Source organism: Ornithodoros turicata, chromosome 8, assembly GCF_037126465.1.
Source record: "Ornithodoros turicata isolate Travis chromosome 8, ASM3712646v1, whole genome shotgun sequence".
NCBI lineage: Eukaryota > Metazoa > Arthropoda > Arachnida > Ixodida > Argasidae > Ornithodoros > Ornithodoros turicata.
The window spans coordinates 32,952,193-32,968,709 of NC_088208.1; the positions used below are offsets into that span (position 1 = coordinate 32,952,193).

The 16,517-nt window shown below is 44.7% G+C and overlaps 3 protein-coding genes across 8 annotated transcripts; 1 reads left to right on the plus strand and 2 right to left on the minus strand.

Annotated features, from left to right (window-relative positions):
• Positions 1–20: 20 nt before the first annotated feature.
• Positions 21–9,266, minus strand: LOC135367042 (transmembrane protein 164-like). Of its 4 annotated transcripts, none has more exons than XM_064600114.1 (9): positions 8,993–9,266; positions 8,507–8,575; positions 8,129–8,316; positions 7,159–7,317; positions 6,961–7,080; positions 6,790–6,874; positions 6,592–6,692; positions 4,752–4,936; positions 21–414 (listed from the first exon to the last, which is right to left on the minus strand). In XM_064600114.1, exons 2-9 carry the CDS (start codon positions 8,517–8,519, stop codon positions 408–410), a joined length of 858 nt encoding a protein of 285 aa, XP_064456184.1. In that variant the 5' UTR covers positions 8,520–8,575; positions 8,993–9,266; the 3' UTR covers positions 21–407. The 4 variants fall into 4 exon arrangements, with proteins under 4 accessions (XP_064456184.1, XP_064456182.1, XP_064456181.1 ...); XM_064600112.1 differs by adding an exon at positions 8,658–8,767 and having other exon boundaries at positions 21–4,936; XM_064600111.1 differs by adding an exon at positions 8,658–8,825 and having other exon boundaries at positions 21–4,936.
• LOC135367043 (methylosome subunit pICln-like) lies at positions 9,134–12,659 on the plus strand. 3 transcript variants are annotated; one of them, XM_064600117.1, is made up of 7 exons: positions 9,134–9,192; positions 10,061–10,189; positions 10,292–10,434; positions 10,513–10,605; positions 10,683–10,757; positions 11,189–11,290; positions 11,356–12,659. In XM_064600117.1, the coding sequence occupies exons 2-7, from the start codon at positions 10,071–10,073 to the stop codon at positions 11,448–11,450; spliced, it is 627 nt and encodes a 208-aa protein (XP_064456187.1). In that variant the 5' UTR covers positions 9,134–9,192; positions 10,061–10,070; the 3' UTR covers positions 11,451–12,659. The 3 variants fall into 3 exon arrangements, with proteins under 3 accessions (XP_064456187.1, XP_064456186.1, XP_064456185.1); XM_064600116.1 differs by lacking the exon at positions 9,134–9,192 and adding an exon at positions 9,231–9,315; XM_064600115.1 differs by lacking the exon at positions 9,134–9,192 and adding an exon at positions 9,480–9,607.
• Positions 12,588–16,370, minus strand: LOC135367041 (tudor domain-containing protein 5-like). Its single transcript, XM_064600109.1, has 2 exons — positions 15,325–16,370; positions 12,588–14,741 (listed from the first exon to the last, which is right to left on the minus strand). Exons 1-2 carry the CDS (start codon positions 16,315–16,317, stop codon positions 13,308–13,310), a joined length of 2,427 nt encoding a protein of 808 aa, XP_064456179.1. The 5' UTR covers positions 16,318–16,370; the 3' UTR covers positions 12,588–13,307.
• Positions 16,371–16,517: the final 147 nt, after the last annotated feature.

Consider the following 16,517-nt stretch of genomic DNA (forward strand, 5'->3'; position numbering starts at 1 on the left):
CATGAACAAGGTACTTCTGGTATCTGTCTGTTGCTTTTATTTTACTGGAAGAGTATTGTAAGAAATCCATTTGATTTACAATGATCAAAGTATCAGGTACACTAAAGGAAAACATAGGCTAATTAGGCACACAGCTCCAACTGTCCTCACGCTTGCTCACTAAGCAGAGTTCGTAATCGTCACAGTTTGACTAGCGAGCACACACAAAATTAAAAGAACACGAATTACGGACTGTACAAATCCTGAGCGCACACACAGGCCACAGTCAAACCGCAGCATGTATATTTGCCGCGCACAATATCGAACATATCAAAATGAGGAGGTAATGGAATCGACGTTTGCACACAGTCTTATCATACTCTGGAACATAATCATCTCAGGTTTTCGAGCCAGATGATGGAAGGTTTTCAGGGCCTGGAAAGTATTACATGAAGTCCTCACAAAAATCGAATCTCACAAAATACCTATGATTATCCTACGCACACCTATCTAATTGGAATGCCTAAATGCAGCTGGGAAAGGTCAATTGTTGTAAGTGGAATGTCGCGGTTTAGTATCTACACAGACGGTGATGTGGCTCTTCGCAGTTGGGCGATCTATGAAAGATATCAAAATTGAGTGTCCTACAGTGTCGCCCCCATGCAAAGTTGGAAAAAGTTTTAGAGGCTACCACTAGGTTTTTTTAGGAGGCACACTGCATAAATCCCTGTCAAAATGTCATGTTTGCATACGTTACAGCACTCAATCACTTCCACTCATAAAAAAAAGACAAAAAGGAAAGGAAAGAAAAGAAATCAGCATACGATTCAAGCGTAAAAGTTTGTGGTAACATAAAATACATCAATCCAGGGTTGATCGAAAGCTCAAGAAAAGAGCAAGTTATTCAATCCGCATTTAAAAGGATAGTCCGCTCTCCAAACATGTCCGTTTCCCGCAACTCGAGCGCTATGACTTATTGTAGGCGAGATACACGGCAAGTAGGCCTTCCCGCGGAGAAGGACGCGCGTGCGCGAAGTCTGTCCGAGAACAACGTGACGTCAAGAGGGCGGTCCGTTTCTCCGGCATCGAGACGCGGCTTCCTATCGCCAGCCCTGAAGCAGCGTCACGAAACGTCACCGGAGCGGACCGCCCCCTCTCGTAATATGCTCCTCCTTTGGCACTGGGCCACGCTGCCCACAGGAAAATACTGAAAGCTCGGAAAATACGTCGATTTCGAACGAAAAGGATTGACAGGGAGTTGTTCATTGTCTATTGCACACACATCCAGCACGTTTTTTCCAGTTTCGTTAGCGAGCTAACTATTCCTTTAATCATCCAATGCATTGGAGAAAATTTTGTTGCATAACTGGCTACTATATGGCTTCCCGTGCAGTCTAAGCGCTTATGTCAAGATAAGGCAAATAATAATGCTGGTCATGACAACAACAGAAGGGTCCACGCACCACGTTCGAATAAAATTAATTCGTGAAAGTACTGCTGCTATCACCAAAAGAAAGGGCATTATAAAAGCATTAGAAAGCTTAGAAAGCTGAAAATAACTTTGCCAGACTCATATTTTACTGTTTCTGTCATATAGTGTAAAGTGAAACTGGTGAAACTGAAATGTTTCCATGACACTGCAGGGACTAGAATAAGTTTCTGTACAATGCATAATCCTTTGCAGTGTAGGAAATACACGATTAATCAAATAATCTTTTCCATAGACCCTTTAAAGTGTGCCAAAGCAATAACGTCATCAGGGGATAAGAAACAAAGTAAGAGTGGCAGCTCTGACACCAAGAACGCAGACAGATTCCCAACCAACCGTGCCACCTGAATTTGAACTGTGAGGCCTTACAAAATCCTACTGAGCATTGGCACTTCACACAAGACTTTCCATACTAATACAGCACCAGTCTCTTCGTATTTGAATGTTGAACTGCAGAAGAACATATCACTCGGGTAATCTCAACACGTAGAGCACTCTACCCTAAAGAGAAACGTTAGACAGGCATGATATAAGGTAGCAAAAATGGTACATACGGTAGAACGTACCAACTACCAACATTTCATTCAACGCGCTCGACACGCAAGCTGGAATGCAATGCTCATGTTTGAAACCAAAAACACGATTGCTCGCATCTGAAGGTGCAGTCTCTTGTCCATTTTTCTAGGGTGACACACGTGGCTAAAGGAAGCACAACTTGTACAGTATCAGTTAAAAGTAAAAACAAATAAAGAAATATAAAAATCACAAGAGGAGTTGGTGTTCTGGTGAGTGAATTGACTTTACAATTTTAAGGCGGGAAATCGTTCAAACTCATCTCTTCATTCACTTCACCACATTATGTGTCCCCACACATAACACACAGGGCTCAGGAAGACCCGTTCTCTGTAAAAACATCCTAGATACGAGTGACACAAGTGAGGCGTGCATGTTTATCAATGCACTGATGTGGTCCGAGCTAAAACACAACCCAGTTTTTCTTCCTCACTGTGTGAAAAGACACGTTACAGCTGCCATGTAACTCTCCACATGAGGTTCTACCTTGTGCAGAAAAATTCACTCCCTGAATTCTGCAGCACCAATTGTGCAGCCATCTTATTTGTGGTCTAAGTTACAATCTTACACGATCCAAAGCGACGCTCCTAATTCACTATGGAGTACGAAGTATGATTTTGCAGCGCATTGTAAGTGTACGTAAGCCAACATTGTGAGAATGACACAAATGTCCTCGGGGCTCTTACTGTACTCTCATAGCATGGGGGAATATCCATCACAAAAAGTTACCTGCATTTTCCCCCCATTTCATCAAGTGTTGCTCATCCCCCACATGTAGCTAGTTCATTTCATGCAGGTGTCATCACATGCCCCATGTAATGTGTAAATGTAACTAACCTAATGCTTTGCATAGACTAAATCAAAATTGAGAAATTGTTCTAACAGCTGTAAGTATTCTTTGTAGAACACAAGTTCCACAGCACTTCTGCACCGGTCACAAAAAACACTACTGTGAGCTGTGATCTTGGTACCACCACAACTGCAATAGGAAGTCTGAAATAGCCGAGTACAGACATCTTTTTGTCATTGTCAAAGGTATATATACACAAATGTCATGTAAGGAACTGCCCGTCAAATTTCGTAGCACCAAGTCAGTGATAGTACAACTTTGATAACAACACTGGAAAAAATTCTTTCTCATTTCCGAGCGATAACAGCTGCCCTGGTGCCACTGGGGGAATGTTCAGCGAACAAAATCCTTGCATTAAATTAACGCAATAATTTTGTGCAATTAATATTTCCTCCCGACCCCCAAGGGTTGCTGTAACCGTGCTCGGGAACGAGACCATCTTTTTCCAGAGTTATTATTAAGGTTGACGGGAGCTGTACAATCTAAAAAACCATACATGCGCTTTTTGGACACAGCAACAAAAAAGTATGCTGATGATCAGAACACACATAAAATCAGGATGTCAGCATTGAGCGAGGGCAGTCGCACTACTGGTGATATTTGAATCCCAATTGTGATCTTGCCCAGATGAGCTTCAAGGGGCTCAGCTGCAACAAGGAACTCCTGGTTTTACAAAATGTTTAATTTTACGCTACTGCTAAAGGGAGTGTCCCTCACAGGAATGTGCTACATCACAGCGTTGCCTGCTGGATGCACCCCACCGGGTTGACTTTGCCAAGAAAACGTCGGTCAAAATAAACGTATCAATTTTAGGGGCCCAAGACCATGTGTTGACACACTTTCACTTAGTATTATTTTCCAGCAATGTTTGGAAGGCATGCAAGTACAATATTGGCAATGCCCTCAACATTCAGTATCTTCAAGTGCGTGTGCCAACAGTCTGCTCTGCAACTTCGTAATGAGAAGAACAAGTTTTAAATTTTTTTCAAAATTTTTCAAAATCTGCAGGAAATTTTGAAATTTGGAAGGGCCTAAGAGACTGTGCCTCTAAGGTCAGACTGAACTCAAAATTTTGATAGTATCTTAAAAATAGTGATTCGTATGGTGTTTTCTGCAAGTTTCCTACCAGTGGACGTTAGCAGTACCAACTACCCCATGCACAACTGGTTCAATTAACCGCCACATTTAGCCAAAATGCTGCAACATTACGGCTTGCACATTAGCCTGTGCATATGCTTTACCCCACATTCAGCAAAAGCAAGCCTTTGTTTCTCAGAAGCGCTCGTTTCTTAAACAAGTTGTTGTTAGAATCTTGTGAGTGACGACGAAAGATAATGGGGCTGGCAGTCCTATATAGTAAGCACCGCACACAACTAAAATGTACATCAATTCAATTGAATCTTGGGACTATGGACAATTTTCTCTCTCTAAAAACGTTCGCTTGTCTCAAAAGTTTCAGTTCAGCCTGCCTGCCCATCATTCATGTATGCACATTTGTCAATTAACGTAAACACCACACAAAATAAAACATGCAGGTCAAATGGCACACATAAATGAACTAAACGAACTTAAAGTCACATAACCATGTATACATACTTCTAAAGTTCTGATTTTGGCAAAAGCTGATCCCTTGAAACGGTCATCTGTACAAAAAATAAAAATAAAAAAAAGTGGAAAGGAAGTGTACCTCCTTCCGGAGATACTGTGAGCATCTTTTTTTTGTGTGCAACGAGTTTTCACTTGGACTTATCCAAAGGGCGAGGAGGTGTATCTGTCGCATCTCGCTGTCCATTGGCCAGCTTAACCGCGCACATCGAACAAAGCCGCTGGACACAACTGAATCCAGCCATTGCAACGTACCGCTCGCCCGTCCACACCACAGAGCCCAAGGTTCGAAGGATCCATATGCTGGCCGCCGTGTACAGCTTCCCGACGGTCATGATCATGAGGAATTGGTGTCCGATCGCCCAGACACGGTAGTTGGGCCCGTAGAAAGGATCCGACACGGCTGGGCACAGCATGCTGTTGAGGTTCACTTCGGTTAGCTGGAACGGCAACTCTCTATTAGGGATGTGCCGACCGAACCAGCGGACGCTCGAGTCCTAGGCAGGGGTCCGAGATTCGGAGAGTCCGAATCCCAGTGTCCAAAATGGCGATTAGAATCTTTCGAATCCACCAGCCAGCTTTGTTTTTTTTTTTAAATTGGCACCTCCGGAGTATGCCGAAAAGCCTGATTGGCTGGCATGTGTTTTCTTGTTCGATTGCATACATTGTTCTCATGTGGCGAAGTTCCCCATTCATCATCATTAAGACCCTTTGTTTACCGCGATTCCGCGAATTTTCGCGGAATTCGGAATTAATCGCGGAATCCTTGGTTTGGCACAGAGTTTCACGGAATCCTTTATTTTTTAAGGGTGTGTGGATATTAGAGTTCTCAAATTCGAATCAAATATCAATCACTGGACGTATACGATTCGCGAATCGAAATACCCAAAATTTGGGTTTCCGGATAATTTGACAATTCGATGAATACGAACGACACCTCCCGAAAGTGGGCTTCACCTGAGGCTTCCCTGCATGAGGTGAAGCCGCCCCTACAAAATTGAAGCCTGCTTTACGAAATTGTTTATGCTGCAGGACAAAACAGACAGATTGTAGTTGAGCTCAGGATAACATTAGCCCAAGTTTATTGTGTATACTTCACTTGAGGAATGGGCAGCGTCCCTCCCATATGCAGTTTAGCGGTAGCAGTGGGGGACTTTAATTTGATATCTGGGAGGTTGCCTTCAAGAAGGTAAGACTTTTAAATAATGGCTACAGCCCAAGAACAAAAGGGGGTGTACTAAAAATTTAATTTCCCCAGGGCATGTATTGTAAACGCCTTCCTATAAAGTTCCTATGAACTCTGTAGATGCTGAAAGATCTTTCAGCAGGTATAAAATGATTTCAGGCGACAGACCGCATCAGATGAGAACACAAGATATCATGTATGTAATGCTGAACCACAACAGTGCTTTGAATCTGTAATTTTATAACATATTTTTTGTTCCCACATTATCCAAGAAAAGAAAATGTCTCCCATTTCAAGCAGCTGTTGACTGCTCGCAGCGGAAAATCGCAGAATTTACGAGTCAGTGCCGCGGAATTTTGAATTTGCCGCAGCAGAAAACAGAGGGCCTTAATCATCATTAATTTATCCGTTGTTGTTGTTGTTGCTGTTCCGGACTGAAGGAGTTCAGGCGGGAACTCTTACGTTAAAATTTTTTTAAAGTAACACGGTTTTGCTTTTGACTTGTAGTTTGTTATGTGAAAACAATTCAGACTCAATAATTGTGTACTTCCTGTAGTCCGTGGACAGCATGTTAAATAAATTACGCTTAACCGGAAGTATATACGGTATATTTTGTCGTGAAAATAAACTATGTATTATTGAATTTGTTTTTCATTAAACAAATATATCATATTCTGCTTCAAAACACTTTTCGGTATAAATGTCTTTTTCTCTGGCTTTTCAAACTCTTTTTAAAGGAGGGATGCGAAAGATTAGAGATCCGTGGACTCTCAGAACCTTCCTTAGATTCGGATTCGAAAAATTATGGATTCGTCCCATCTCTACTCTTTATGGCTATAACTTAAAAAGAGAGAGAAAAAAAAAAAAAAAAAAGAAGTACACTGGAAACATCCGCAAGACGGAACTTACGAGCCCAAGCGATTGAAGGAAAGTGAAGTGGTACAGGTACTGCACTCCAGTGCACATGACCGCCCAACTTAAGTCACCCAGGGCCTCAGTGGTGAACACAGCTGCAGAAATACAGGAAAATGTTGTTACAACATTCTTACCTCTAGTTGGCACATAAATACTACTGGATGTGCATACAAAACTATGTGTTGTCCTCACCTCCAACACCTGTGCGGAGCAGGTAGAACGGAATCACAAGCATGAGGCTGTGCTGCAGCCAATAGGTTTCCTGCTCCATAGCCAGCTAATAGGAACAAGGGAACGTTTCAGCAAAGGATCTACGGTCAGTCGACATCTCCAGCAACCGAAATCCGAAGTGTTATTACTGACCAGGCGGGTGTTGAGCACAGGGAAGAGAATGGCCAAAATAGGTCCATTCACGCAATGTATATGGATGCGGAACAACGCTGTCACCAGCCTGGAGGTAGGTGGCGCTGCTAACAAAAATATCTGCGTGGAGATCACGGTGTTGTTAACATTTTCACTGCGGGCTGTTCAAACATTAGCTTTCATCCAGTGAGTGCCCACCTGTATAATAGTGATGATGTGACAAGGGTTGAGGATGTAGATGACCGTCTTGGTGGAGAACTTGAACCCAATCTCAATGCCAAAGACCAGGCACATGAGCACCAGTAAGGCACGCTTGCCTCCACGGTCTTGTCTAACCACTTTAGGTAGTGGGGGTACCTGCCACAAAAAGGACATTCTTACTGCATTACTGTAAAAGTAGAAATTTTCGCGAAATTAAGGTTCCGCAAAATATAGGTAGCGCGGATTAAAAAGAGAATGGACACCGGAATTTGCGGTGATATGAGCTTTATTTTTGATTCTGCATCGCCGGACACTTGTACATTGTTTTTTCTTCACGTTCTACGATGATATGAGCTCCACAAAGACAAAAAAAACGCAAAATGGACCATTTGCGTGAGATGTGGCGCCCTCTTGACTGTCGTCTGCTAAAGACCGCGAAATGGACCATTTGCGTGAGATGTGGCGCCCTCTCAACTGTAGTCTGCTAAAGACCGCGAAATGGACCATTTGCATGAGATGTGGCGCCCTCTCGACCGTCGTCTGCTACTGGCTGAAAACAAGTGCACGTGAGGAGGCACTACGGTTTCGCCTTTCGTTCCAGCGTACTGCGTGTGTTTACTTTTTGAGTATCCGTGCCATTCCATGCCAGAGGAATAAGCTGTGCACCCCAATATCGAAGAAGAGGAACAAGAAGATTCTTGCCCCTGTTGAGTGTACCTGGGAAGCGTAGCTTCACTCATTGACGGGAAGATTCCAGAAATGAGAAAATGGTAAACAGCATCGCTAGCACAGTAATGGTTCCGGATGTTCCAGCCAAAACGAGAGCCGCACATGCGCTGTGCACTGTCACGCAAACGCTCCATCGACCACTTTTCCAGTACTTCGATACTCCTGTCTGTTATTTCCGAACCCCAATGGGGTTCTTACCTTTACCGTTCGCTTGCCATTTCTTTCGTAGTGGACTTACCTGAGAATTTTTATAACCCCAGCAGATTAAAAATATAGCAAAGATGGTGACACCAACAGTCTCAATGATGCGCCTCTGCATGGATAGGAACCCGGCGCACTCTGGGCCTCCATTCCCGGCAAGAGTATGGTTCACACCAGCATAAGCCCATTCTGCTACATTCAAGAGGGAGCCCTCCATGTGAATCACTGCAAAAAAAAAAGAGAAAAAAAAAAAGATGGATACTTTCATCTCGAGGCAGAGAATAGAAAAGCAGAGGGGGACAGAAAGACCTTGTTGCATGAAACTAAAACGCATTTATCTGCATTTCTACGAACACTGTTGACGACATCGAGCCTCACACGTGAAAGTCTGAAGGAGGAGAGATAACATGCTCACCTGCGGACATCATTTTGAGGATATCTGTTTTTGACAAGCACGTCTATAGCATGAAGCAATTGCACCGGTCTGAAACGCACGAATCGAAATTGTAAATTTATTGTAACGAGGTCCATGTGCACTGAAACGTGATAAGTTTTCTTCTGCTAACAGTCATTCCTTCCAACAGTGGTGTTGCAGTGGTTCTCGAGGTTTGAGTACTGACTTTCCGTTTAAACCCAGACATTTCCTTTTCGTCTCCTCGTAAACGGGTGATCTGAACTGTTAACAAGATGCAAACTGAGAGGACAGTCCAGACCAGGAAGTATAGGTGCATAGACTGCGGAGGAAAATGCGTGGAATACAAAAGAAGGCACTACTTCCCCCAACGCAACACAAGATAACACAAAACAGCACGTAGACAAACAAAACAGTAAAAGGAATGTTGCAATTGCTGTAAATCACAAATATAGCGAGATGGGCAAGGTGGTATCGTGGGTGAGTTACCTGCGTGCCTTTAGGGCCTTCCACTAGAGGAACTACTGCGCGTACATTTCACCACGCGCTGGTCCACTGCTGCGTTCGAGTTGTTAATAATCCACTCGTGCTCCTGAGCTAATCGTTCCGTGATGTTCTCCAACAGGACTATTCCAGATACCCACAACTCAGCGCCGACTACAGCAATCGATTTGCTCGTCGGCGCAGTGGTAGGTGGTGGCAGCGGTTGGATCGTTTGGTTTGGATTCAGTCGGAGTCGATTCGGTGTGGAGTGGCGACTAGCAAGCGCTGTTGCATCGCATCAACGCACCCGCTTATGAAATATGTGTTCAGTGAGCCTACAATAATGCGTTTGCTCTTTGGCGGTGAAACTTCCCAATCATTGTCATAAAATCATAAAATAGGCTGTTGTTGTTTTGCCGTTTCGTAAAGTAGTTTTCACCGTGGTAGTTTTCGAGCAAATTGGCTCTTCGCGGCTTCTTTCGGCTCCGTTTTTGGCTAGAATCGGCGTGCATGAATACGGTTCATTTTATTGTTGTCGCACGCACGGAAATTAGCGGCAGCGTGTGTCAGTTGTACTTGTTGTCTGGCGCCTTCTTACCCATTGCATTTACTGCGCATTTGGTGAGAATTACGGATTCCTCTTCGTCATCATTCGCGAAAAAACAAGTTTTCGCCAGCGATCGCTGCTTAGGCTTATTCTAGAGTCTACGCTATATATCTACACATGCGTTGCTCTGTTTCTGTGTGGCTGCATCATACATTGGGAATCGTAGCAATCTTATACGCATGCTTAGCCGCTAGACTTCACTAAAGGCTCCAAGTCCGTAAACTCTGCTCCCTTTGACAGAGTTGTTATTGTAAAGTGGCCATGCGCGTGAAATAAAATTCGATGGCATTACAGTTTTCAGAGACCAACGAGAACCCATTCGAGAACGAAAGTCTGACTCCCTGTTAAGTCCCAGCTGCAAAAATGAGGTCTTACCTGACTGAGGCAGTTATCAGCATATTATTTATGTTGTCCATAATATGACCATATTATTTGCTGACAAGGTTTAAGTCCGCTTTCTATTTCAGGTTCAACAAAATGGTTATATTAACCAGCTTTCCCCCGCCCGCTGAGGGGATTCGACACCGTGAAGAAGCTACGGAAGCATTCATACAAAGCCGCCAGCTTGGAAAAGGCACTTTGTTTATAGCTGAAAGGCAAGTATATATATACCCACCTAAAAAGGTTTAATCGCAACACTCCTGTGTGTTGCATACTTGTGTATGTTTGGCCTTCTTAACGTCCTTGGTAACCTGCAGCCGATTATCCTGGGTTGGCGAAAATAACACCGGCTTTTCATTGGAATATCCTTCGGTGGCACTGCATGCTGTATCCAGAGATCTCACATCTTTTCCACAAGAGTGCTTGTACTTGATGATAGACGGTGACTTGGATGAAGCAGGTGAGTTTTGCTGTGAACGCTACCAAATCACAGAATTAGAAACCAGAATCCAAACATGATGGCCTCCATACCTTCCAGAGCCGTTGGCAAATGAGAACAGTGACAATGAAAACAATACCGATGACCCCATCTCATCAGAGATTCGATTTGTCCCAGAAAATAAATCAAGCCGTAAGTTCTACCTACATTTATGTATGTGTGCTGACCCCCCGAGTTCACTGTACCAACAGTGCTTCTTTTGTGACTAGTGGATGCCATGTATAAGGCGATGTCGGAATGCCAAGCGCTGCATCCTGATCCAACAGACTCCATTTCTGAGGAAGGTCGGTGAATATTACTGTAACCGTGTATTCGCACGAGCGGCATTCCCCACAATGCTACAGCGGAAGATGCAAAAAAACGTTATGGCTTTCCGCTGTCACGTGATCGCTCAACGACATGTCCTCACGTACGCCGCTAACCGTGCGGAATATCCTACGACGCAGCCACAAGATATTCTGTAGCAGACGACCAGAAAATATGCTGATGGTGTCATCTTCTAAATGTCGTCTGCTAAGTATGCAGTACGCCATTCCGGATATTCCGGGAAACCGTGTGAATGCTCAGCATAACACGGGACGGAACTTCGGCTCCGTGAGCAGTATTTTCGCTTTTCCTTCTGCTAGAATATTCCGTGAGGATGTGTCGCTCGTGTGAATACATGGTAAATGTGTGGCAAGAATGTGCTGTTCTCATGGAAATGAACCTTTTGCAGAAGAAGGCTGCTACGATGACGCGGATGACGATGATGAGGAAGATGAAGGAGCCGAATATGACGTAAGAGCAGCAGAACAGTCACGTGGCTTTGGCAATGAAGGTATACAACCCTTTTGGCACCAGGCTAGTTTCCTGCATTGTGGAATGACTCGCTTCTCCTTTCAGATGGAGAAGGAGACGGTGAATGGGCGGCAAATGGAAAGGCCCCCGACGAGCCAATGGAAATTGGGCAGTTCGACGATGCTGAACCGGAACACTAAACTGCGGTCATCTCAAAAACTTGTTTTTGTACTTTCGTTCCATTACATGTATTTATTCCTGTTGTAAACTGTTTCAGCGTTTCTTTATCCATTCTTTTTATTTAAGGACAGTGACTGTGTTTGGACATAAGAGCGCAACACATTTGCGCTGATCTATAGATAGATATCCACGTGGCATTCATTTTGTTACTGGGCCAGCTGCTGGCTTCTCAATGTGAAAGGCAACTTACTAGGAGAGGGCAAGAAAGCGTACAATTGCTTGTGTATAGAATCTGTTGATAGAGTTGATCTTGTTTCTTCTTACTGACCAATTTGGTTATTTGAGTACGCTGTGTTACCTATTTCATGACACACACACACACATGAGGAATGTCGTATCCTTGCGTAGGATTTCAACGTAAAATTTTGTGAAGTCGCTGTGAGCAGTTGACCCATGCAACCGAAGTTATTACAGCAGATGTCCATTAATTTGGTTCCAGTTAATTTTTCGTTGAAGATGACTGCATGAAAAGCGACTGCACACTGCATTACATGCCTTAACATTAGCAAAACAACAAAATGGTTATATGCCTAGAGTACGCTGAATGAAATTGCTCTCATGCGCATACACCTTCATGGCCGCAATACGAAATTACGCAGCGTCTCTAGCTCTGGAATCCGATTATCATCTCAAACGCAAAATATGCAGGAAAAAAAAAAAATAATAATAAAGCTTGCATCGAGAACCAATAGAACAACACTTTCAAGCATAGCAGTAAACAGTTACGCTTTTACTGTGCCATGTTGCACTACTTCTACGTAGCTCATCTTTACATTTGTCTGTATATATATTGAGGTCTGTGCTGACCAGTGTGGCATTTTTCAGCACTGTCGCTCGTGATTAAATATTAAGAACGTGCTGCCCACAGGTACTCTGCAGATTGTGTCGGAGAAAAAAACGACTGAGCATGTTGTTACTCTCATCATTCCCTTTGCTCGCTTGGCTCTCAGGTATGAAAAAAAGTGCAAGAAGAAGCAGAATAGAGAGGTCAGGTCTGGGGCCCTGGTTGCAGTCCTGTACGGACCAGTGTCTTCTTCCCAGGAAAGCAACTGATTGGGCACAGAAGTAGTGCAGGATAACTTGAAAGACATGGTCGCTTATTTCGTAACTTTGGCACACTGTATTATACTTCCATTGCAAACATGACAATAAACAAAGCTTCCACAGCAGTTCCTATGGAGTTTGCAACTCTTTTCTAAAGTACTATAGTTGCTGCACGGAATATACATCCCTTGCACTACACTAATAAATGTTATCTCACCGTGTTCTTACAAAATGCACTCTTTACATGGTCTTGATGTACTGAATTATTAACAGTATGAAGGTGATTATGGAACATGTTTTGGAGGTAGAGAGGAGTCTTTCCGTAATGAAAATGTATGCACGTAAAAAGGGAAAAGAAAATAATGAAATCATGCACACAACCATGTCGGCACTCCGAAGTACTCGCCTGCCCAGTCTCCTCGGGACACATCCTACAAACGCTATATCCAAGGGTACATCAACTTGATGTGATGTACAATATTAATACAATGCCCCGATTGGAAGGGATATTGTATGACTTATTAGGGCAATCCCAAAAATGTCCTCCTTACTTGCTTCTAAATATATCTCATCGGCAATGAAATTTGTTCGAACAAAAACTACTTTGGCTGCACACATTCTTCCGAAAGAAAAAATCGCGCTTTGGTCTGGTGCACGTGGCAAACTTTGCACACGCTTTGGCACATAAAAGCAAACATGAAGTAGTGTCCGAAGTGCACTGAAACAACAACAAAACATGATGCAGCATATGAACAAAGAGATCCATCGATGAACTACACCATCCTCTCGAGCCTCTGTGCCAGACACTCTATTCGCACCTCGAGGTCCTGGATCTGATCGACCCGTTCCACGTTTGCCATTTCCCTGCTGAAACCCGCGTAGAGTCGTTTCTTGCGTTCCCGCATTCGGTGCAGTTCGCCGAGCAGGAGGAGCCTCTCCGTGTACACAACCTCACCGACGGGATTCCCCGTTGCATAACTGTGAACCACCTGTCTGATTTCCCCATTAATTTCGTTGTGCGGATGTCTGAATATGTTCACTGCATCGGCGATACTCTTGATCGGAAAAAGGCACAAGCACTGCGCGTGCAAGGCGCCCTCCCTCTCTTCCATGTCCAAGCTGTTCACCTTGTCGAACACCTCGGGAGTGTCCTGCCGATGGAGGAGTCGGTGAGGAAAGACGATCTCTTTCTCTGACAACCTCTGTACGACGCTGTCCTCCTCCCAGCCCAGCAGGCGCGACAGGTCGAAGGAAGTAACGTAATTCACGCCCTCGTACGGTACCACGTGAAACCTCTCGCCACCGCTCAGCGACACCAGCCTGATGGCATCATAATCAACTTCACTAATGTTCCCGTTGGGAACGGTGCCGTTTTGCAACGAGTCTTCTGCGCTGTCAACCGGCACGACAAACTCAGCGTAACCGGCTTCCACAAGAGCGTCAGCCAGAAATATCTCCACCTCGTCTTCCCTGGTCGTGTCGCAGAGCACGACGGCTGGAGGAGTGGCGGAACGTTCCACTATTTGACACATCAAAATTTTGCCTCCCGACAGCAGCACGAGCTCCTTGTACGCCCTCTCCGACCAATCGTCCCCGCCTCTCGGCCGAATGAACGCGAGCGACACCGCGATGGCCTGTGCAGGGAGATCCAGAAAGTCTTCCCGGATTAAGCGCAGCTCCGATTTCCGGACGATACACCTGTTGCCAAAGTCCACCAATTCCACTTCGATGCTGAACAGGTTGCACACACCAGTAACAGACGCACGATACCACACGGCATTGTTGTCCACGGGGGAGTACTGTGCAGCCACTGCCTGACCAATCACGACGCTTCCAGGCTGCAAGGCATACTTCAGGCTCTCGGGGCCTGTGTACAGGTCGTCCATCCGCTTCATCAGGGCCGACACGGGATCCTTCGACCGGGGGTCCACGAGCTGAATCGTCAGGCGCCCCGGGGTGAAGACGTGACTGACTTTTACGGGAAAGTAGGATCCAGCGTCTGCTTCTGGTAACTGCGCTTGCTTGTACGTCTTGACGACTATGTCGTGCTTGCCGCTGGAGCTGGAGTTGGAAGAGCCGGAGCGAGAGGCGCTGTCTGTGACGTCTAAGACGCAGTCGCTGGAGAAAACCATAAAGTCGCTTCCTGAATGTGGGCGCTCGAGGTGAAAAAGCTCCGGCCAACGTTGGATGATGTCCATGGTTGTTATCTGCAAAAGGTACGTAATTACGGAACGCTACAGTCAGTGGTCTTAAATTTGTTCATATTTCGCTCCTTCAAAAAAAATAAAAAATAAATAAATAAAAGATGTCGAGTTTGTATTAAAAGGTGACATGTGCTACATCCATAACGAAAGCCTGAGACTAGGGACGACAAGAGGTTTCTCTTGTCTTCCTCAGTGAATTTTTGTAGTGTCTTTGCGACCAGATCACTTGCTTTCTAGGCTACGTTTCAAGTGTTTTGTTTAATGCATAGTAAGAATGCGAAACGAAGTTTGCATTTACTCCTACCTGTAAGGGACCTTGGACGTAAACTAACGCGTAGGTGAAGCACTTGCTTGCTGTGTTGAAGCACTTTCAGGCTTGTTTATTCCAATTGCAACAAAATTCATCTGAGGTGCCAATTATTGGCAGAAAAAGAATCGTATGCATTCCCTTTATGTAGCTATGCAGTAGTTCCACTTGGGAGTTCCACTGTTCCATTTTGGGAGTGGGACAAAGTGAACGAGCTGCAACTAGCTGTACATACTAGAAAACCTGGATGCAATTTAAATGAAAAGCAGAGATGAGTACCTCCAATTCTTGGTCAGAAACTTCCTTGTATACCTGGGCGAAAGAAGACAGGAAGACGCCGTTTGGGTACTTCTCCAGTACCTTTTTGACGTTCTCCTTTAACACCGATGACGACTTTTCGGGACTCGCGGAATTACTTGTGTTGCAACTACTTGACTTCAAAGCAAAGCTGGACGCCGAGTTTCTGTTTCGTGACAGAGATCGCGTCGCCGTCCGAGTAGAAGCTTTCAGTCGTACCCTCGTTTTGCCATTAGACTGCTTCATCAGCTCGAGACAGTCTACCGTTGCCAAGCAGTCCTCGAGCGAGTTGAACCCGTACGCCTCGGTGTTCATCATCGTTCCAAACTCGCGGTAGTACGCATCCTCGACGAAACCGATGTCAATGCCTTCTCTGAACTTTGACACCAACACACACAAGTTCCGATGCAAATTCTCAGGAAGATGTGGCGTAACAACCCTCGACATTCTTGGTGAACGTTTCTTCGTGGTGGCTGGCACCTTGGTCTCTTGCTTCTGAGCCCGAATCAGTTCCTGAATATGCAACACATTGCGTCCAGCAGTTTCGCTTATCTTGGGGCTAAGAAATGTTCCCGTACTGTCCGACCGTATTGTCACGGTATCGTCCAAATTCGCCAAGAAACTCATGCAGTCCGAATACCCGAACCTTTGGTACGGCACAGCATGGCCTTCGCTAAAGCGGTACTGTTTCACGAAGGCATCTACGCGCATTGGACCGTTATTTACAAGAAGCAAGGCTCTAATGACGTGCTTGATATTTTCAAGTTCTTGCACCCTATGTGCCATGACAAATTCAGCGCAACTTTCACAACGTAAAAAAAAAACAAAAACTGCAGCACGTATACGTCCCGAAAACGGACTGTCAATAAACACGTGTTGTGAATGCAAGGTTGCTAGCTGCTGTGTTTGTTCCGGAGTTCCGGGTAGTGACGGCGATATGGTCATATGGTGGTCCTTAGTTCTGATTTGTTCCATGTACGGCAGTAGTAGAAGTTGCAATCTGGAAATTGTCAGGTCAACAACAGCGAAAATGATGGAATTGTGTGCTATCTATCTGAAACCTCAAGCACGGGGGTATTGCAAAAAATGGAGGGGATAGATCATTATTGCAATTGTGTTGCAACACGTTTATGCATCATTGCCTACATGTTGCCGAAATAACCAGTGGCGGATAC

What these genes read in the sequence shown, in the direction of transcription:
- LOC135367042 (XM_064600110.1), bottom strand. An exon ending in GCTCCGCACAGGTGTTGGAG is followed by an intron (nt 6,693 to 6,789) that starts GTGAGGACAACA and finishes GTATTTCTGCAG; the next exon opens with CTGTGTTCACCACTGAGGCC. An exon ending in TCCTTCAATCGCTTGGGCTC is followed by an intron (nt 4,937 to 6,591) that starts GTAAGTTCCGTC and finishes TTGCCGTTCCAG; the next exon opens with CTAACCGAAGTGAACCTCAA.
- LOC135367041 (XM_064600109.1), bottom strand. Translation starts at nt 16,317, where the DNA reads ATGGAACAAATCAGAACTAAGGACCACCATATGACCATATCGCCGTCA. An exon ending in TTTCTGACCAAGAATTGGAG is followed by an intron (nt 14,742 to 15,324) that starts GTACTCATCTCT and finishes TACCTTTTGCAG; the next exon opens with ATAACAACCATGGACATCAT.
- LOC135367043 (XM_064600117.1), top strand. Translation starts at nt 10,071, where the DNA reads ATGGTTATATTAACCAGCTTTCCCCCGCCCGCTGAGGGGATTCGACAC. An exon ending in CCCAGAAAATAAATCAAGCC is followed by an intron (nt 10,606 to 10,682) that starts GTAAGTTCTACC and finishes TTTTGTGACTAG; the next exon opens with TGGATGCCATGTATAAGGCG. An exon ending in ACGTGGCTTTGGCAATGAAG is followed by an intron (nt 11,291 to 11,355) that starts GTATACAACCCT and finishes TTCTCCTTTCAG; the next exon opens with ATGGAGAAGGAGACGGTGAA.